Consider the following 22,522-nt stretch of genomic DNA (forward strand, 5'->3'; position numbering starts at 1 on the left):
GGGGAAAAATAAAAAATAAAAGTGCCAACAATGGGAAAATAACGTGACAATGATAAGTCAATACATATCAGTTATAACCATCAGTGTTAATGGCCTCAATTCATCAATCAAAAGAAATCGACTGGCAGAATGTATTAAGAAGCAAAATCCAACAATATGCTGCATACAAGAAATGCACCTAGTTCAAAAAGAAACTCATAGACTAAAAGTAAAAAGATGCAAAGCAATTCTCCAAGTGACAGGCACCTGGAAAAAAGAAAGGGTAACTATCTTACTTGCAGACAAAGTAAATTTCAAACCAAAACTATAGACACAAAGAAGGCCACTAAATCATTGTAAAGGGAACAATCCAAGAGGAAGGGATGACAACCACAAGTACATATGCATCAAATACTAATGCCCCCAACCATACAAAACAAACATTAATGGACATGAAAAACCAAGTAAGCACTAATACAATTGTTGTGGGGGACCTCAATACCCCATTGTCACAAATAGATCATCTTAACAAAAAAATCAACAACTAAATACTAGAAGTGAACCAAGCTTTTGAACAAATGGACTTAATACACATCTACACAGTGTTTGACCCCACAAAGTCAGAATATACCTTTTCAGCTGCACACAGGTCACTCTCCAAAATAGACCACATACTAGCTCACAGAACATGTTTAAGTAAATACAAAGGAATGGAAGTGGACTCATGCATATCGTCAGACCACAGTGCAATTAAACTGGAGATAAACAGCCTAAGAGGCTCAAGCACTTCAAAAACACATGGAAATTGAATAACACTCTCCTGAAAAACCAATGGGTCAAAGAGGAAATTAAAGAAGAAATTAGACAGTTTTACAGATAAATGATAATGCCAATACAACATATAGGAATCTATGGGGAACAATGAAAACAGTTCTATAAGGGAAATTCATAGCAGTGAATGCCCACTAGGAAAACAGAGCGAGCTCAAATAAACAACCTAATGATGAATCTGAAGATTCTAGAAAAAGAAGAGCAAGACAAACCCAAAGCTCGTACAAGGGAGGAAATTGTAAAGATCAGAGCAGAAATCAATGAAATGGAGACTCAGAGAATGATACAAAAAAAAATCAATAAATAATTGAAATTGATAAACCTTTAGCCAACCTTATCAATAAAAGAAAAGGCTCAAATCCATGAAATCAGAAAGAAAAAGGTGAAGTCACAACAGATCCAACAGAAATCCAGAGGATTAATACCCACTTCAAGTACCTGTACTCTAATAAAATGGAAAACACAGAAGAAATTGTCAGATTTCTACATATATATAAATTATAAATTACCAAAGTTGAACAAAGAAGATATAAAAAGCCTAAACACCCAATTACAATCAGTGAAATTGAAAATAAATAAAAATTTACCAACAAAGAAAACCCTAGGTCCTGATGTCCTCACTGCTGAATTCTACAAGACATTTAGAGAAGAACTATTGCCACTACTCTTTAAACTTTTCAATGACATTGAAAGGGAAGCAATATTTCCAAATTCATTCCTGGAGGCAAGTATTACTTTGATTCCAAAACCAGAGAAAGACCCAGCCAAAAAAGAGAACTACAGGCCAATCTCCTTAATGAACATAGATGCAAAAATCCTCAATAAGATACTGGAAAACAGAATACAGAGGGTCATCAAGAAGATCATGCACCCTGACCAAGTTGAATTTATCCTAGGGATGCAAGGGTGGTTCAACATATGTAAATCAATAAATATACACTATATTAACAGAGTCAAGGACAAAAACCATATAATCATCTCAATAGATGCATAAAAAAGCATTCAACAAAATTCAACACCTATTCATGATTTTTAAAAAAACTTCCAGAAAATTGGAATAGATGGTCATTATCTCAACTTGATAAAGGTTATCTATGAAAAACCAACAGCCAACATTATACTAAATGGTCAAAAACTGAAAACCTTCATGCTAAACTCAGGAATAAGAGAAGGTTATCCACTATTACCACTCTTGTTCAATATAGCTCTGGAAACATTAGCCACAGCAATTAGACAAGAGAAAGAAATAAAAGGAATAAAGATAGGAAAGGAAGAAGTGAAACTGTCATTATTTGCTGATGATATGATACTCTACATAGAAGAACCAAAAAACTCTGCCAAAAGACTTCTAGAATTAATGACAGGTTCAGTAGAGTAGGTGGACACAAGGTCAACACTCAAAAATCCATAGGCTTCTTGTACACGAATAACAGACTCACTGAGAGAGAAATTAGGGAAAAAATTCTTTTCACAATAGCACCCAAAAAAATGAAATATCTAGGAATCAATCTAGTAAGGGAAGCAAAAGGCCTCCAAACTAAAAATAGCATTCTTAAAAAAGAGATCAAAGAGGATATAAGAAAATGGAAAGACATCCCTTGCTCCTGAGTAGGAAGAAAGAACATAGTAAAAATGGCCACACTTTGAAAACTGCTATACAGACTCAATGCAATCTCAATTGAAATTTCAACAATATATTGCACAGAACTAGAGAAAACAATCCAAAAATTCATTTGGAACCAGAAGAAATCTAGAATAGCAAAACATTCTAGGCAACAGAGACATGACAGAATGTATCACAATCACCAACTTGAAACTATACTACAAAGCCACTGTGATAAAAAAAAAAAAAAAAAAAAAAAAAAAAAAAAAAGCAGCAGCGACAGAATATAGAGATATTTTCCAAAAAAAAGGGTGGTGGTGGGGGACTGGGGATTTAGCTCAGTGATTCGGTGGCAAAAGGAGCCACATCCTCACTGGAGGAAAGATAGCCTCTTTAATAAATTTTTTTGGAAAAAACTGGACTTCAAATTGTCAAAGATTAAAACTAGACCCCTATCTTTCATCATGCACTAAACTAAAATCAAAGTGGATTAAAGATCTAAATATTAAAATAGAAACACTAAATTTTCTGGAAAATAGGTGGAACTCTCAAAGACGTTGGCATAGGAAAAGACTTTATGAACAAATCCTCAGTGGCACAGAAACTAGCACAAAGAATCAACAACTGGGAACTTATATTATTAAAAAGCTTCTTCACTGCAAGAGAAACCACCAGCAGAGCTAAGAGACAACCTACAATGTGGGAAAATTTTTACCATCTGTTCCTCAGACAAAGGTCTACTATCTACAATATATAAAGAACTCAAAAACTCAGACACCCCAAGTATAAAGACCCAGTTCAAAAATGGGCATTTGATGAACACACATTTCTCGGACAAAGAAGTAGAAATAGTAAATAAACATATGAAAAAATGTTCAACATCACTGGTCATTCAAGAGATGTAGATGATTCCACCTCACCCCAGAAAGAATGGCTGATATCAGGAAATCAGCCAATAACAAATGCTGGCAGGTTTGTGGGGAGAAAGGAACCCTTCTCCACTGTTGGTGGGAGTGCAGACTGGTGCACTAGTATTAGAGGTCCCATTTGACCCAGCTATTCCTCTGCTGGGTATATTTTCAAAAGAATTAAAAGAATCATACCACAGTGATATATGCGCACCCATGTTTATAGAGGCACAGTTTGTAATAGCTAAAGCTTGTAAGCAGCCCAAATGCCCATCAACTGGAGACTGGATTAAAAAAGATGTGTTTCCTATAAAACGGAGTATTACTCAGCCATAAAGAACAAGAAACTAAAGACAATTTTAGCTAAGTGGATGCACATTGAGGCCATGCTCTTAAATGAAATAAACAGGATACATGTGTAAATACCAAATAGTTTCTCTGGTGTGAAAAACTAAAAGTGCAAATAAGATTCAAATTGTATAACTGACAGTGTGAAATAAGAAGAAAGGGTTTAATGGAGTAGGGGAACTGAGAAGGGTAGGGGAAAGAAAGAAGGGAAAAGAACAAATTTGAGAAAAGAAAAAAATGGAAACAGTCTTTGTAAATAGGGAAGGGTGGAGGAGGTGATGGGAGGGCAGGGGAATAGGGAAAAAATAAGAACCAAGATGCATCGTGGAAAGGTACAAGATCCCAATGATGAATGTAACTGTATTGTATACCTAAAAAGTACCAATAAACTTAAGGGGAAAAAAAGATCTCTTCTCGCGGCCCTACTCGAAGACAGCTATAAACTGAAATAAAGACTGTGGGTGCCAGGAGGGTGCCAGGCCCCCCTGACTCCAGGAGGCCCCTGGGAGTGGCAGGACATAAGCATAGGTGCCTGGTGCTTGGCTGTGGCAGCAGAAGTGGTCAGCTAGTGGTCAGCTGCTCCTCATATCCCAGGCCCTCCAGCAGAGGGGCAAGGAGGTCAATCCAGCTGGGGGCTAAAGTCAGAGACTCCAGCTAATGTGAAGACCCTTCTGGCACCAGCTGCCAATCAGAACATCCTCTTCCTCCTGATGTTGCTGCTGCCAAGTCCCTCCACTGTGAGGCTCCAGGGTGGCGAGAATGGAATGGAACAAGAGCTCTCTCACCTTTTATGCCACCTTTGATTGCTACTGCTGTTATTTACTTCAAAAACTGCATGTGAATGCACACTACTGTAAAATAGTCAAATCCCAAGTTACAGCTGATACAGACAGAACTGTGCCATCCCCTAAGGATGGGGATGAGTTTACTGTGCCCTTCTCAGAAGTCTCCCTGAGCCTAAAAGACACAGCCACAGAGACACACAGAGACAGAGAGAGGTGACAATATCACTGAAACCTCATACAAACCCCTCCCTAGCTCTCTGGGGCCCCCCAGAGCCCTGCACCCTCATCCTCCCTCTGATCCCCAGCCAAGGGCTGGGATCAGCATAGAAGAAAGACACGGGAGGCATCTGGTGCCACTAACACAGAAGGTCTCAGAGGTCTGAGTAAAACCACAAAATACTCTTTCTTATGGAGAGCACTAGAAATGGTGTCCATGCCTGAGCAATCTCCTGGAAACTGCCCAGCATGAAGAGGTCAGGATTCCTGGATTCTGGGTGCTGACTGCAGATCTACAGGCAGGGCACAAAATCTGACACACCACATGCAGGGCTGGAGGCAGGATGACCTAAGAAAAAATTTCCACAGACCCTCAGGTCTATGTGTGAAGTTTCAGCAGGGTCAAAGAGGCAGCCAGGGCTCACGGGGAAGAAGCCATGCATAGATGTCTGGAAAGGACACACCCACGGACTCAGGTTCTGCACGCACTCTCCTTCAAGACAATGTGAGGACAGAGCTCGCCTAGGAAGGAAGGTGCTTATAGCTATCTCCTTTCCATCTTGGTTTGGATGTCAATGTGTGGCTGCATTGGGCAGACCATGGCCAAAGGTAGCCATGCCACGGTCTTAACATTAGACTGCCTTGAATTTTCTTCTACAAGATTAATTAGTCCATTGCCCTTAATCTCAGTCTCAGGCAAAATCTCTGGACACCAGCAAAATGCAGGCACAAACTTTATGCCAAGGCATAACACACACTGTCTGGAGTCCAAAAGCCAATGCAGCCCATCTTAACAGAACCCTCCTGGTCTGGTGGCATTTCTATCAGCCTTCTGGTCTCCTGAACTCTAACCAGAATCTCCCACCAAGTACAGCCTCGGGCATTTTAGGCTGCCTGTTCAGCCAGCATCTCTGAAACTTTCCAAACTCTTTACACTAGCCAGTTCCAAAGGCTCCAGAACCACATGATGAGGTACATTCACACCAATAGCTCCACTTCTGATACCAAATTCTGTCTTACTTTTCTCATTGCCAAGACAAAATACCAAACATCCACAAGTTATGGGAGGAAAGGTTTATATAGCTTACAGCTCACAGAGGTTTCCATTTACACTTGACTGGCTCCAAGGCAGGGCAGAAGAGCAGACAGGCATCTCAGAAGAGACAGTTCATGGCAGGCAGAAGGCATCAAGCTAACGTGATTAGTGACAAGCCTCTTTCTGCCTCTTATATCTTATCCAGGCTACTCAGGGTGGGCAGAGCTCACACCCTTAATTCTGGTGCCCTTGAGCCTAGCACTGCACCAGGAATGAATCCCAGCATCACACACTCCGGATTCAGCCACCTCTGAAAAGCCCCACCTATGACCACATGAGGCTGTGGGTGAAATCTAGAGTCAAACTGTAACATCACTTAAACGGGTACAATATTTTCTGCAAAGCTACATATGATAAAAATGGACTTGCACACTTGTAGCAATGTTCTGACTGTAAGGCTGCATGACAGTTATGTAAAATTAACTACTGGTGAGAAAGTCCTGTAGAAGAATGATGGTGACAATTGCATGACAATGTGAATGTACCTAATGCTACCGAACTGTATCTCAAAAGTGGTTGAAAGGGTTAATGTTTATATTACGTGTATTTTTTTAAAAATAATAATCAGTGGTAATCATTAAGGCAAACTGGACAAAAGGAATGAGAGACTTCTCTGTATTATCTCTGCCACTTCCCATGAATATACATTTATCGCAAAAAAAATTTTTTTTAAATGACCCAGTCTGGACCCTCTGGGAAGTGCACTACTGAGAAGGATCACGCACACTGCCAGGTGATTTGCCCAGGATTCACTCAACCCCAGCCACGCTGCACCGTAGGACGGGCTAGGACGGGCTGGCAGAGGGGAGCGAGGGTGCTCACAGGGGCACAGCATGGAAGGACCTGCCCGCAGTCCGCAGAGTACCACACAGCTTCCTCCTCACCCAGGCTCCAGGGGGCGGAGCCATCAGGAATCCGACAAGCAAGCACCCACCAAGTGTGGGAGGAAAGGACAATTACAAGGTGCTTAAAATCACAGGAGGCAAGGTGCTACAGGGACTGCTAAATCACTCCATTTACAGGCTGTCGGTTAAAGACCTCTCACCTCCTCTCCTTGATTACTACAAATCATCCTCTCTGCTTTGTAAGTGTCCTTTACTTGGATTTATTAACTTGAAAGAGAGTTCAGCAGCCAAAGCTACGGTTGAGAGTAGGGTGACAAATGCATCCTGAGCTTGTTTTTATTTTCCTGTGTTTCGCCTGTTCTTATTACATTCTTAAGGGCCAGCAACTTCCCAGTAGGAGAGGAAATATTTTAACAACACAGCCAGACTGCTGTCGCAATCCCGAGTGATGAGTAAAGTCTCGTATTGAGTAGCTTTGTACCACTTTTAAAATCTCCTTTATCTTTGGGAGGATCAGCTCAGGACCAACACCTTCCTTCCCCGGCTGGCTCCGCAGAACCTCCAGTGGGCTGCAGACAAGATGTTTCATTACCATCGCCCTCATCTGCACATCACCCCACTTCTGAAAATGCGCTGGAGAGGAAGGGGTGGTCGGGCTTAAGGTTAAAGTCACCAAGCCCTCGCTGTGGGCCAGCACCACAGAGGCCCACACCTGGCGTATTTAATCTTCACGACCATCCTATGAAATATGTTTTCTTACTGGGTTTACCCCACTAATGCATGTATTATAATAAGTACTGATATTTTATTTACAGGGAATGAAGAGAGACGAAAACGCTGGTAAGTAACCAGGACACACCAGTGGTCAGTGGAGCTGCAGTGACATGGCTCCGCTCTGACGCGTGCAGCTAAGCCACTCTGCGGGCCCGGCTCCCTCGCCACCGTCAGGCCCCATCTCCCCCTCTGCACCCCACACTTCTGCTGTGAGCCCTGCTCAGTGCTGCCGCCCAGGACAGGAGCAGGGCAGACCCCTGAGTACCATGTGCCTTCACCCTCTCGCCACGTGTGCCCTGAGGGGTGCCCACGGCCCACAAGACACCTGGCCTGGCTGAGAACTACAGTGAGCACTCCAGGAGGCAGAGAAACAGCGTGGCAGGAGGGTGAGCAGAGGCAGCATGAGCCAGGCAGGCAGGACTGCGGAGCCCACGGCCACAGAGGAGCCCAGGGCGTGGAGGGGAAGGGCAGACTCCAGGCAGAACAGGCCCACCAGTGCCTCCAGGGCAGGAAGACAGCAGTGAGGGGAGCCCTAGTGGGGGGCTGCAGCTCCAGGCGGGGTTCCCAGCCCACCAGGAGGTCAGGACCCTGCCAGCCGGTTGAGGCTGCGTCCCAAGTCACTCACCAGGCACCCAAAAGCAAACTTGTCTTTAAATCTCCTGCAAGCAAACTAGATTTTTGAGGGGGGGAAAAAAAATCACACACACACACACACACACACACACACACACACACACACACACACAAGGTAATCAAAACCTCCAGTGAATGTTTAGATTTAAAAAGTGTAGTACAGGGATATACACTGCCATTCATACCCCTCACAGCACGTCCCCTTGCTTCACAACTACTTATTTGAGCACATGTGGCAATGTGTCTTTTACTGTAATGTTTTTTTTTTTAATTTGGGAGTTCTCTGTGTTTTCCCAGCACCCTATAGGTGAGGCGAGGTTTACACAGATCAGTGCGGCCAGAAGGCTGCCGTTTGCCACTACTGATCCACAGCTTTCCTCCTGTAGGACTAGGGGAAAAGTGCTGGCCTGCAGGGGGCGCCAGGGATGTGAAAAGCAGGAGACGGGGCGGACAGAGGACACCAGTCAGAGCTAGGGACCAGACCTGGGCAGATGGATTACGGGTGAACTGTTTGCTAGTTTAGGGACTTCCTCTGAGTCTCTCACTTCTTCCTCAATGGGGATCACATGTTCGATCCAAGAAAAAATTACAATGTAAGAACCATTTGAGCTAATCTTTAAAAAAAAAAGGATACTAAGTGATAAAATAATCAGGTATTTCTCTTATGAGAGGAAGACTTGCCGATCCTCTAACAGCTTTGGTCTCCGACAAGTTGCCACACTTTTGATCTATAGACTGAGAAACAGAATATGACTATGACCAGCTCTGGTCACAGGACCAGCCACCGAGTTCTCAACATGGCTTCTGAGGTTGATGATACTTCCCTGGGCAGGAGAAGGTGGGCATGGATATGTCCTGTGCCTCTCCCTGCCTTTCTCACATAATACATGTTCTGCGGATGAAATGACACAGAGAGGATGAGGGGAAACTGGCTTAACCAGAAGCAAGATCGACTGAGACTTAAGACGTGATGGCAGAGTCCTGACACAGAAGTTCTATGCACTAGAAGCAGCAGCCTCCAGGTGTAGTGGGCTCGGGCAGCCTATCCTCAAAGTAGCAGGCTCCCGGGCCTGAGGACCTATTCGGGCTGGGGGTCCAGGCAGGGAAGGGCCCGGAAGCCCCCAGAGATGGACGTCCTAGGAGAGTTCACACAAGTCTGCCACAGGAAAAGTCGGCCCACAGTGGCACCTCCAACCTCCTAGGCCAGCCACGCTGCAGAATAATATTTTACACTGCTCCCTGTGGTGAATAATATTCACACAGAGCTATTTGTGACCGCACTTGATCCTCCCTATTGTCCTGTAAAGTAGCCAAATAAAAGGTGCCACTGCTATCATCACCACCATCACCACCATCACCACCATCATCATCACCGCTGTTGTAGTCAGGGTTTTGGCAAGGGAATACATTTGATAAAGGACATAATTTATAGGATTATTTTATGATATTTACCTAAAAGGTCAAATACAGAGGAGTACAAGAGATTAGCCACACACTAGAGGCCCAAAGAATCCAGCTGAGGGCCTGGATCCTGCAGCAATGCCCCCCACAAGTTAACCTAGAGGCTTAGAGTCCAAGACAGTGTCCTCAACAAGTCCAGCCAGAGGCCTGGAGCCCACGGCAATGTCTCATGCTTGTCCGTATTGGGGATTTGTACCTGGAAGGCCTAACGGCCAGTGGAGAAAGCCAAAAAACCTGTGCCAATGGCATGAAGGATGAGGGATCCACACTGGAGCCAGGAAGTGATGCTCACAGTGAAGACCAGCGCTCCCCAGATGAGAGGAACGAACAGCAGCCATTCCCAGTGACAGCAAGGTCCCGAGCTCCTCCTCCGATGAGAACAGACACGTTCCCATCAGGAAAACCAGCCGCAGAGAGCTTCCCTATAAAATCATCAGCTCCAGATCTTCCCCTCCTGTTCTCTTTTCATGGCTATTGGCAACAGTCTTCAGGAGGCTCCTCCACGCCCCGACAACACTGATTCAGTTCAGCTGGGCGTTACAAGTTCACCATTAGTTAATCCACCACCAGCACCAGCACCAGCACCAGCACCACCATCACAATCCCCATTTACAGAAAATAAACCTGGGGCTCAGAGAAGTCAGTAAGCTGCCAAAGTGTCCTAACCCAGATAAATAATCAAGATACAATGAAACCCAGACCTTCCAAATTCACTGCCAGCCACATTTGGCCACACGCCCACCCTGAGCTGGAAGATCATTTGCTACTTCCAGAAACACTTACAGCAGTCACTGTGTGGAAGGCCAGCATCAGTACCCCAAACCAAGCTAGTGTCATGCTAGCGGGTAGCTGTAACTACGAAGAGTGGCCATGCAGTACTAGAAAGAAAGTTTGCTGTGGCAATTTGATTTGGAAACTAATAAGCTGGAAAACAACAGAGTGCCAAATGTGGGTGATACAACTCACCGAGCCACACACTTACAAAGCATGCCAACGTACAGTTTGGCAACAGGTCCAGAACCAGGCAACAGGGCTTCTGTAATTTCAAGGCAAACAGCTTTTTAGCAAAACATTAGGCGCAGCTGCTGGCAGGCACCATACACGTGCTTACAGTGCCCTCTGGTGGCTGATTCTGGCATTACAACTGAGCAGCTACAATAAAAACAAGGCTATCGTTTACTAATTAATTCCTAGCTCTGCCAGATGCCTGTGCTTTGCCCATCGCCCTGCTTAACCTCCACATTAGCCCAGGAAGGAGGGGCTGCTGCCCTCATGTTAAGGTGAGTAAACTGGGCCTGGCAGGGGATTACAAGGTTACACAGCAGGTGGGCATGCTACAGGAACACAACCAGTCACCACCACTTGACACTGTTGCTCTCCAGAGCAGGAAGATTTGAGCCAGCAACCCGGGAGCACCAGGCCAACCCCAGCAGATGCAAAGGCTCAACTCTGACACAGCTGAGCTCATCACAGTCAACCGCTGCCTGGCCCATTCTTGACCGCCTAAAAGCAGTGCTTAAAGCGTGGGCGGCTTTCCCACCACATTCTGTGCCGCAGAAGCAACTTGGGGCAGGGTGGGCTGCTCGGCTACTCCCTCTGCCTGAGGTAGCACAGGTTAGAGTGGCTGTGGGCTGGGGCCAGACTCCCAGGTCCTCATCCAAATACCATGATGTCTGCACAATTGTGTTAATTCATTATGGGAAAAGAACATGTTGTCATTAATCCCCCTCAAAACACGTCCTGTTGGGCTGGGGATTTAGCTCTGTGGCACTGTGCCTGCCTCAAGAGCACAAGGTCCTGAGTTTGATCCCTGGTACCGGAAAAAAAAAAGTGTGTCTTCAAACACACTTGTCCTATTGTTCCTGCCACTTTCTGAAGCAGCCCTGGAAGCCTGCTTTCCTGTCTTTGGCTGCAGTCATGGTTGCTTGGAGGTTCTGACTTAACTCAAAATGTGGACTGTTCATGGTCGGCTTGACTGTGGAAAAAAAGACAGAAGTCAGCCAGCACCAGAGCTGTGAGTAAGGTGGACGGGGATGCAGCATCATTTTCCAGGAGCCTGCCTTTCCAGGCCAGGGCATACACACCGCCAGCGTTCAGTGTATCTTTCTGTCACACCTCCTAAAGGCCCTCAGGAAAGAGGCCTCCCAGAACTCCTTCAGAAAGTAGCAGGAATCGTGGGATAGTGTGCTTGAGGCAGAGGGGAGTATCTGAGGAGCATTCATAGTAATGTGTCCTTTACTGTAATAATTTTCCTTCATTTAAGTATATACATACATATACATGCTGTATTTTTATCACACATTGTATACATCAACCTAAAAATATAAATAGCAAATATCACAGGAAAAGACAGAGGAAAAGTATATTCTGATTTACAAATTAATCTCTTCTTTAAAGCAACAAGGTCTGAACCCAGCTCTGGTCCTGGCCGCTGTGTGACCCAGACCACACGTACTTAGCGCCTCTGCCCTCCCGTTCCTTCCTTTGCACAGGTGTGGGGAGGGCTGCAGACCTGATGAACGCAGCGTGCCTAGCTCAGAGCCCAACTCCTCGGTGTTGGGAGGGCACCATCAACACAGAAGCCTGGGCCTCCCAGCTTTCACCCCTCCGTGCCTCTAAATCTCTTCAGGCCTTGTTCTGAGCAGTCCAGACTAAAAGTCTCCTCGGAAGGCTTGAAGGTCAAACTTGGCCTGGCAACTACCCAGGAGCTAATGTGCAGAGACAGAGCCACTCACCAGCGTTAAAGCAAGATGGGGACAGACCCACCAGTACCCCTTCCTCCAGCCCAGGGGGACAGGGATGGACCGACTTCCTTGGCCCATAAGCAATCTCCAAGGTGCCCTCCCGGCTCAGTGGGCTGAAGATGAAATAAAATGCACACCCCTAATTTGTGGAATTATTAGCACACATCTCATAAAGTGCTGATGAATACACCACTTCCATAGCTCACAAAGTTAACATGTTTATTAAACGCAAGGGAGAAATCCCATGGGTGTTTCTTTGCTGAAGCCAGATTAACAAAATAAAATGAGAGATGCTCAGTATCCACTATAATTAAAGCTGGGCCAACAGTTGCATTATAATTTTATACGTACACATTTCTTCCAGGTTGAAACTTGGCATAAAATTGTTTTAGGTTATTTTTAAGCACTCTCAAAGTGAGGGCCCTGGGCGATGAAGTATGTTCATGTTTAGCATGGTACTCGTTGCTGAAAAATACTGGCCCACCACAGGAAAGCACCACAAATAATCTCCTAAAGACAGGAATTTCATCCCCCACCCAGGCAGACATGTGGCTGTGCTGAGAACTTGCAGACCCCTACCGAGCCCACACTGTGGCTCCAACCTGCAGACCACTGAGGTGGTCCCAGGAGCCCATTCCGTATGTGTGCAAGGCCTCTGCTTCGGCCAGGTCTCTGCAACCAATTTTGAGTCAAAAGCCAAACAATCAAGACCCTTCACAGTCAATCCAAAGGGGGACTGCAATGCCCGCGGCTGCGAGCAATGGTGGCACTCTGCATATCGAGCCCTGGCCTGTGTCACCAGCTCTCATCTTAAGTGAGGCGCTGTCCTCGGCCAGCATCAGCACCAGGCACCCGTGTAACAGCAGCCACCTTCCCCTTTCCGACTCTGCAGGAGCTCAGCTCAGAGACGTTCACAGCTGCCCCACTGACCCCGAAAGGATGGCAGCATCGTCCTGGAGGAGTCAGCATGGGGTGGGGGCGGTGGGGCTTCACAGACGGCTAGATAAGGGGCCAGTGCTGAAGAGCATGGGGAGCGTCTCAAGGCGGAAAGCCCACTGGGAACTAAAGCTACTGGGTCCTCCCCTAGCTGCTTCTGCTGACCTCTTATGAAACACACACATCCGCTTATCTCACACACATACACAGAGACACACAGTTACACGCGTGTAACACACAAGGTTTCCTTAGGGAAACAAAACACGAAGGATGCAGACAAAAGAAACAATGCAGCATTAATAATGACAGCAAGTAGAAATCAGCTGTGAATCTCACCGACCTGAGCAGAGGAAGATCGAGAAGGAAGGTCAGGAAACAAAGGGAAGGAAAAAAAAGATGGCAGGGGCTTGGAGGGGTTGTCAGGAGCCCTGGGAGGGGCGCTGGGACTCAAGTGGCAGAAGGAAAGCGTGGCCCCCATGCTGGAAGGACTCCTTCAGGTTCCCTAAGTCTCCTCTGGCTTCCTCTCACTCCGTTTTGGGTCTCAAGTTCCACCCAAGTTCTACCCACTGCACCCTCCACCATCAGAGAAACTGGAGATGCAACGGAAGCAGATGCCACTGGAGGAATGGGGGACACGGGAGGAGGGGGGTGGCTCTCTCTCCCGGCCACACCTCCCCTTCCGGTCCAGCCACCACCTCCTCGCTCTCTTTCCGGTGTGCCCAAGACGAAGGGGGTTAGGTGCCACCAACAGGTGAATACATAAAGAAAACGCGGTACATGTGCAAAGTGGAGTACTATTCAGCTGCAAAGAATTACATGCTGTCATTTGCAGGAAAATGGATGACGCTGGAGAATATCAAGTTGAACGAAGGAAGCCTGACTCAAAGATAAATATCACATGTTCTCCCTAAAATGTGGAATCTAAAAACAAAAATGACACAGAAGTAGAAGGGGGACTATGATAAGAAAAAGGGAATAAGGGAGGCAGGTGTGGGGAGGGTATTTGGGGAAAGGATATGATAAGAATATATTATACACAGTGAAATGTGGTACCTTGTAAAATTAATAGGTGCTGATAAAGAAAGGGGGGAAACATGAAGATGTCTACTCTAGTGAGGCACCAACACCATGCCTGGCTCAGAACCACTGCCTGCCCCCTCTTGCCCATGAACCTGGCACCTCCTGGGGGACAGATCCAACCAGAACAACACAAAGTCATTAGAAATGCTGATTCCACTCAGCCCCTTCTTCTACGTGGGCAACTGTTTGCGTCCAACGGATGTATGAGAAGCTCCTGTCCCAGGTACTCAGGTAGAAGCCACGGGAGAGAAGCACAGGGGACCAGCATCTCCTACCTCAAAAGGGTCAACGGACCAGGTCAAGCAGGCTTTCGCACCACCACCTACAAGGGAAGGTGAGTCTGCTGGACAAGTTCTCCTTCTGTGGTGGGCCAGGCACTGCCCTGGAGATGGCCCTGCCTCAGGGCAGCGGGAAGAGCCACTCCCACTCAGGCTGGCATGAGAGGAAGTCTCAAAGCTTTCTCTGGACTGGTGCTAACAGAATGAGGAGGAGGGCACAGACAGAATTTAAAATTTTCTGCTAGCCACACCAAAAATTTTTTAAAAAAGAATACATTTTAACAATATGCTTCATTTAACCCAGCATATCCAAAATAGTAAGAGAAAAATTCAGTGTCACTTTCCACTTACAGTACATGACAGTGTGGGCTCAGCACAAACCCAGCATTCTGTTATTTCATGAACACCAAGCACCCCTGTCACCCAGGCTCGGGGAAGTGGCAAGCAGGTTCCTCCAGGACCTTCAGTGGCCAAGACAGAGTCTCCACCAGCACAAAATCTTTGGGACTAAAGTTAGGAAAATCGGGACAAAGAATTAGCAACTCAGAACCCGCCGGCTAGCATCCCTGTTTACACTATTTTGGGAGAGGCAGATGACAGAGGATCATCTTCATTTATTACTGTCACGGGTGTCAAAGTTGGCAGTGTGCTCAGGGCTCCTGAGGTCATCACCGCTAGAGAGAAAATAACAGCCTGGGCAGGAGCTGCAGGCAGATGTGTGAAACATGCAAATTCAACTTCGTATTTTAAATGCCTGCTTTACTTATAATAAAAGGCTGAGAATGGTCTCAGTTATTAAGCGCTCTGAATTTCAAAATTAATTCCAGGAGAAAGAACTGCCCTTTAATATTTACACACACCGAGGTCTTTTCAGTTTCCAGAAGAGAGCTTTAAGTTTAAGGAAAAAAAGCAAGTGGGGAAGAGAAGAATTCTCCAAACCCTACTACCCACCTGTCCCCAAACAGCCAAACTGACCTGACCCCTTTTTCTTGGTAACTGTAATAAGAAATAAGTCTGTCATCTATTCTCCAAATCCTTGAGCTCTAGAGTTCACTTAGAAGCTCCGTGGCATCATCATTTGATGCTTAACGGGAGTCCAAAACATCCATGCTGTATGCTGGGCACAAGTAGCAAAGAGAAGGACACAGACACTCCCTCCAGCAACATAAACCAGTAACTCCATTTTGCTCAGCAGAGTGGTTTTCCATGACTGCTGTATTATTATCTGTAGAGTAACAGTGCAGACTCTGGCCACTGGACAGGACAGAGAAGTGGCCAAGTCCAGCCTCCTGGCCAGTCTCAGACTGCCTGGTCAGGCCCTCCTGGGGTTGCACAGGCATCACCACGCTGGGCAGCATCACCTGTGTTTATACCAGAGGAAACCTCAGAGCCTCAGCTAACCCCTCCTCCCCACAGTGATACAGGGAGTGCAGCCACCAGTGACGCCCCTCCCACAGCACAGTAGGGACCTGAACAAGCCACCGGGGCCCTAGGTCTTGTGTGCTGCAGGCCTGGAGTCCTGGTCCTCCAGCCACTCCTGACATCCCATGCAAGGGCAGGCCAGGCCCCTCTGCAGCCCTGGTGGTACCTCTCAAGCCACCTGTAGCAAGTCCAGTTCTGTCCGGCCCTCTCACGCTGCCCCTAGGGGGCGATAAAGGTCAGAAGAGAACTCCTGCCACCCACAAGGCAGCATGTTCTGGGTGCAGGCTTACATTTCACAGGATGGGAAGGAGAGCAAGCACCTGCTCTCGGGTTATCAAACTTGTTTATTAATTCAGGAACCTCATTCTTCAAGTCAGCTCCAGCCTGGCCTTCTCAGCCAGACTTTCTTAAACCCCCATCAACATAAATTAAGTTTCCAAGACTCTTAGCCTCTGCCTCGGTAGTGTGACTACAATGTATAAGCGTGTATTTAATGCTATGTTTGTCTAGCCCCTCCCTCCCCTAATAGATTGTGAGCTCCAAAAAACATCAATATCACTTAATTCAGAGTACAGTTAAATACCTTGAAAGGTCAGTGTTAAACATTATACAAGATGTTTACCTATAAACGAAGAAATGCTGCATTTTCTTTGTAGCAGGGACTAGAACATTTCCAGACTGTTCACCTAAAAGTCCTTGAGAATAACATTAACCAAGTCACTCTTAACTCACGCTTCCAGCAAACAACAAAACAGCATGCTGGGGAAGAAACCTCAGGCTCAGGGTGGTACAGCTGAGTCCAACCCCGAATAAGAGGGAATCACCTACCCATTTGGACCCTTGTACTCATCTAAAGATGGGAATAAATGTACCATCCGCGTGGTGGAGTCAATGGGTTCAAACCAAACCCAGAAAAATGGCCTGAAAGTAAGATGCTCTGTGAATGCCGCAGAACTGGGGGTGGGGTTGCAGGGGCCCCCAGAGTGCCACTTCAGTGAGAAAAGTCACACTTTCAGTCCACAGCCTCCCCGGGACTTCTTCTTCACAGAAATGGATACCCTCAGCTCTATGCTGTTCCCAGTCCTTTTGATGAAATGAAAGAAACACACCTAACCCAAAATTGATATGCTGTAAGAAAGTAAATCAACAAGTATGGGGGTGAGGTGACCGGAAGTAGATCAAGCAGAAACAAATGAATTCTCCATGTTTTGCAGGAATAACAAACTATAAGCACACTGAAATGGGAGAGGACGGAAGAATGACCCAAGACTGGAAGGTGCTGCTTGCACCACAGGCTTCAAGATAAAGAAAAGAGACTCTGGTTAAATATTGAACTCTCGTCAGCAGGCTTCTTTTTCAGAGACGCAAGTGTGTTTATTATATTCTAGGACTGAGTGAGGAAGTAGCCGTAGATAGGGGGAGCCACTGTTCTGTCAGAGGACTTATTAATATGGGAAGAGGAAGGACAGAATAGAGTTGGTGGAGTGGGGTTAGAACTGGAAAAAACTACATGAACCCTGCCTTTAGGATACAAACAGACACATGGGCAGGGCATGCGGGATCTCAGACACATGTGTATGTGCTGTGTATAAACAGACACCTACTTCTGAGCTGGGTTTGCTGAAAGATCTTGGCAGCAATGACACGCCAGTAACAGTGAGCTCACCTATGTCCCAGTTTCCAGTTTCTAAATACCATTCCCTGCTCAGAGAAACCAGTCTCTGGGTGGAAACAGCTGGTTCCAGAGCTGAAACTGGCCAGAGTGCAGAATGATCCCAAAACATTCTGTTGCCCAGAGAGCAAGGTGTTCAAGAAAGAGAGGGCATGTCTGTGGGACACAAAGCCAGCTTTAGGAGCTTCAGCTGGCCAAACATGGGACATCACAGACATCAGAGTCAATAAGGAGGACTGATGATAAACCACTGACTAAAATAAGAATTCAGGGGTTCACAGTAATATCAAAAGATTAAGCAGCCGGGATGTAGCTCAGTGGCACCACACCTGCCTCTCAAATACAAGGTTCAGAGTTCAATCCCTGGTATCACAAAAGGAAAAAAAAAAAGATCAAGGCAAAGAGAAAATTCTTGCTTACAGAGAAAGATAACCCATGAAACACAACGTTAATTACCTGAGGCGTTGGGTGTATATTATGGCGTGTGTTTAGATGGCCCCCAAAAACATCATGCCAATGAGGTGGGGCTATTTTGGAAGTGGCTGAACCTCGACTGTGTGATGCTGGGGTTAAGGGCATATGATTATCACACCACTACATATGAGTGTGGTGCTCTCAGGACAGTCCCACATCCTGCTAAGGAGACTCAGTGTGGAAGGAGGCAGTGACAAGTGCCACATGAAGAAACCAGAATGGAAGTCTGCTCCTGGTCAGCACCCCGTACTTCTGTAACTGTATCTCCAGGATCCCCCAAACTCCCCCTAAAGACCACTGGTCATCACTGCTCATACCCTACCACTTATACTCTCCCTAGAGAACCAAGGATAAAAACCAGATCTGCACCCAGAGTGCGGATCAGACCCACCACGAACTCTGGCAAGCATTGAGGCAGGAGATCAGGGACCAGCCAACTGCCCAGGGAAGCAGGTCTGACCTGTTCACTGCAAAAGCCTGTGATGTGTGCAAAACAATTTCCAAAGCCCTGCACACGGACTTCTTGCAAGAGCTCCAATAGTTTTGGACTGGACAGCCTAGATCCTACATCAGCCAGAGGAGTGAGTGATCCAAAAAGGAGAATGGAATGGATATAGCACTTCTGCTTTTAATAACTGCAGATTATAGACTATTCAGTAGTATATAGTTCTTCCAAGGGACTTGAGGAAGCTTCTCCGGATGACTGAAGTTTTTTCCATCTGAGATAGTCGAGCAGATTTTCCCTAGTTTGTATGTTTGGTTCAATAGAAGTATTCCATAGTGGGAGTGACCACTGGATGCAGAGCCTGGGTTCCTCTATAATAAATCCCTTTGCCAAATGCAGGAGTTGCAGACATGCTACTGGCAAGAGGAAAGCAAGTGGGTAAGTAAAACTACCCTGGTGGGGCATTTTCTTACAGGACTTCAGTTTTGACGAACACACTGGTGCAGGAATCAGACTCTTGGAGGCCACACACAGTGCATCCTGACAGCCCCTGCTGGCCACTGTGGACAGTTATGTGGACATTATTTGAGGTGGCTGGTATGATGCCTGTCTTCTGGTATAGCAACTGAGCCAGCCAGGAGAGTGAGGATGATTAAGTGAAAAATAAAAGAGATTCTTGGTTAAGCTGAAGACTTCACTTGGGAACCAAAAACAAGTAATCTCTTGGACCCTGAGTCACATATTTTCCTTTAAAAGTATGGGTTGTCCCACAACATTTTGTTGGCAGTTATATTATTGAGAGGTGGGGTGAGATGAAGATGAGGTTTTATTTAATGGTACACTGCACTGGAAATCTGAAGACCTACAGCAGATGTAAAATTCCAGCTCTTGTTATAATTTTTTAAGGTTGTGAAATTACAAAAATGCACACAAGTCAAGTTTTAATATGCAGTATGCTGGATCCATGAGGCAGTCCACTGTACCATTTCTTTCTTTGGATTCTCAGGCATGGGTTGGCAGTGCAAGAAGTCTGGAACATTAACAAATTCAATGAAAAGCAAGGAGAGTCGGCACTGAGCTCTCCCTCTGCTGCTGTGTCCTCTCACAGTAGCCCACTCCCATGCTGTAGTGTGTTCTCAATTTCCTACTTTCACTATGTCCAAACTCACCCTATAGAGCACGTTTCTTTTCCTATCTTTAATAAATCTAAAAGCTGGCTACCATTTGTGCTCGTCTTGACCAATTCCTTGTTCAGGACAGAAAGAACCTAGAACACTAAAAGGGTACTCCATAACCCAACATCCGGTAACAAAAGGATTAAAAATCCAAAGATGGAATGCTTCAACGAAAAACAACAGACCCAAAGAATAGTCAATTAGTGATATGAAACCCAGTCACAGGAAGAGAAAGGCATAATGAATGACCCAGACTCTGGGATTTCACAGCACTGTGAGTCTGAGCCATGACTGCCTCTCTGGGTCCCAGTTTTCTAATCCTAAAAATGGCAAAGACAGCACCTGCCTCCCTGGGACCTCGTAAGAATTAAATGAGGTAGGAGGGAGGCATTGACACTTGGTGTTCTAGATATATGGTGGGGTCTGCTCAGGAGCCTAAAAAGAGCACAAGGTTTGCTTCAGGGTCAGACAGGCCACGTGCAAATCTTGACTTGGTCACCTACCAGCATGTCATCAAACCTCTCTGAGCCTCACTTTATCTGTAAATCAAAGACAGTAAGATCCCAACATCAGAGAACTGCAGTTACAGTGGCAAAGAACAGTGGCTGTGGGGCACCTCTCAAGGCACTGGGACCAGTGGAAACTCTCACTATAAATAACCTCTCTGGTGTGGGAGAACAACAGGCTCCCCAGGAGGCTCATGCTGGACAAAGTCTGCAGGCAGGGAAGAGGCTACAAAGGCACAGGTCAGAGGTTGCCCAGGTGGAGGGCTGGCACCCACCAATGGGGAGCTGAGCAGCACACAGCCTACTCAGGACCCCACCGCCAAATGGAGGAGAGCCAAGGACAACAGCACATCCCATGCGCTGTCAGGCAGCAATATTTAAGGACTCTAAAATGCCACAGGCTGCCCGGAGGAGTCCTGGGCACCCTCCAGGCCTCCTCAAAACACTTCCTTGAACAGCAGCCACTTCAATGTGTACCTTACCTGATGCAATTCTCCAGAGAATAAAAAAATCCTGGGGCAAGAAACAAATGAGCCAGAGTCAGTCTGGGTGAATGGGGCACAGGCACTACTGACAGGGCACAGGGTGGACACACATGTTTCAGTCAGAGCCTACAAGGCCAGGGCTGCTTCAAGGCTCAGCTAGGAGCAGGCGAGTGGCAGGTGGAGCACACTTACCCACCCAGGGCTCAGAGGTATAGGCCTGACATCTATACAAAGACGGCACAAGGACTTGGGAGTTCCCTGTTGAACTTGAGGCTGCCACTGCCCTCCTCAGAGATGCACTAGTCAGGCCAGTGGGCAGGCAGGTTTCCCACCTGCCTTTACCCCTGCTGTATCCTCCTGGCCTGGTCATTCTGCTCAGGCTGCCCTGAGTCCCTGCTCAACCCCTGCAGCAATGATCACACTGTGTCTCATTGTCTACCTTGTACACACTGCTAGCACCACCCGGCTGTCAGTTCCAGGGATCACATTCTCACCAGCACTTGGGACTGTTGTTCTAATTTCAGCCTTTCTGATGGGTGTGTAGTAGTATCTCACTGCCATTTCAGTTTGCATTTTCCTAGTGACCAGCAAAGCTTAGCAACTTTTCATATGGTTTTCAGCCACCTGTTTATGCTCTGTAAAGTACAGACGGCCTTTTGTATCCATACGCTTCACATCCGTAGATTCGATTAACCATGGAACACAAATACTTGAATAAAAAAAGTGTGTGTACTGAACATGTACAGATTTCTTTGTCATTATTCCTTTAAAAATATAGTTTAACAACTATTTACATAGCAGGAGGTATTAAAATAACCTATAGATGATTTAAAACATATAGGTGGATATGTTACTTTTCTCTCATTGCTGAGACAAAATACCCAACATCCAAAGTTAGAGGGGAAGGAGTTTAATTGGCTCGCAGTTCATAGAGGTTTCAGTCTATAATCAGCCAATGCGAAAGCAGAGCAGAAACAAGGTGCACACAAGGCAGCAAAGGTAACAAGAGAATTAACAGCATCTCCCTGCCCCTTTTATCTTATTCAGACTATTCAGAGTGGGCTGCACTCACACCCTTATTCCTAGTGCCCTCGAGCTTAGCACTGCATCATGAATCAATTCCAGCTTCACACACTCTAGATCCAGCTCTTGACCACATGAGGCTTTGGGGGGACATCTAGACCCCAACCATAACAGTGGAAATTCCTGCGTTACATGCAAATACTACACTATTTTATGAATGGGATTTACCACCTGCAGATTTTGGTATCCACAGGAGGCCCTGGAACAAAACCCCCACAGATACCAAGAGGCAAGCACACTGTTCTAACCCGTACACACTCTGAACTGCTTTGTCTGCCCTCCCTATGGGATAGGCTTCAAGTCCACCTCTCCATGCCCAGCTCCTGAGAGCACCAGCCATGTGAATTACCATGGGAGACATACGGTGCAGTCACCCACAGGCTCAGCCCTCAGCTCTGTACCCAGCCCAGATGAGGCCTTGCATACAGAGGGCCCTGGACAGCCATGTGTGACCAAAACAGCAAAGACAATGGTCAGGCTGGGTGGAGCTGGGCAGCAGCCAGGCCAGGCTGATCTCCAGCTGCTCAAGTATCCCCCAGTCACCTGGCCTGCACCTACGGCCGGACCCAAACCTAGACCCTGGGACTGCACAAGATTCTAACAGAATATCCAGAAGGAGCTTCCCTGAGGGAGTCATAGGCCTACATGAGCCTCATCTCCGGATCTAACCTCAGTGACCACTCAGCTCCTGAGACGCAGCTCAGCAACTCTGGAGCCAGAGGGAGAAGCCCATGCATCAGCTT

At 46.4% G+C, this 22,522-nt stretch overlaps 1 protein-coding gene across 6 annotated transcripts in view; it reads right to left on the reverse strand.

Moving 5' to 3' along the window:
- Zfat (zinc finger and AT-hook domain containing) overlaps positions 1 to 22,522 on the reverse strand; it is a 232,632-nt gene that overhangs the window by 204,116 nt on the left and 5,994 nt on the right. The window contains exon 1 of one of the 6 annotated variants that reach the window (XM_010629610.1): positions 13,500 to 13,785. The exons of 2 other annotated variants lie outside the window; for them this stretch is intronic. Coding sequence is in view for 1 of the 4 variants with exons in the window: in XM_010629604.3 (XP_010627906.1) it covers positions 9,676 to 9,817 (142 nt within the window). In the remaining 3 variants the exon portion in view is untranslated. Of the gene's footprint in view, positions 1 to 9,675; positions 9,852 to 10,445; positions 10,509 to 13,499; positions 13,786 to 22,522 lie in introns of those variants that run through there. 3 more of the 6 variants (XM_010629608.1, XM_010629609.2, XM_010629604.3) reach the window with 3 other exon arrangements.

This window comes from Fukomys damarensis, unplaced genomic scaffold, assembly GCF_012274545.1.
Source record: "Fukomys damarensis isolate Sample0158 unplaced genomic scaffold, DMR_v1.0_HiC HiC_scaffold_5, whole genome shotgun sequence".
Taxonomy (NCBI): domain Eukaryota; kingdom Metazoa; phylum Chordata; class Mammalia; order Rodentia; family Bathyergidae; genus Fukomys; species Fukomys damarensis.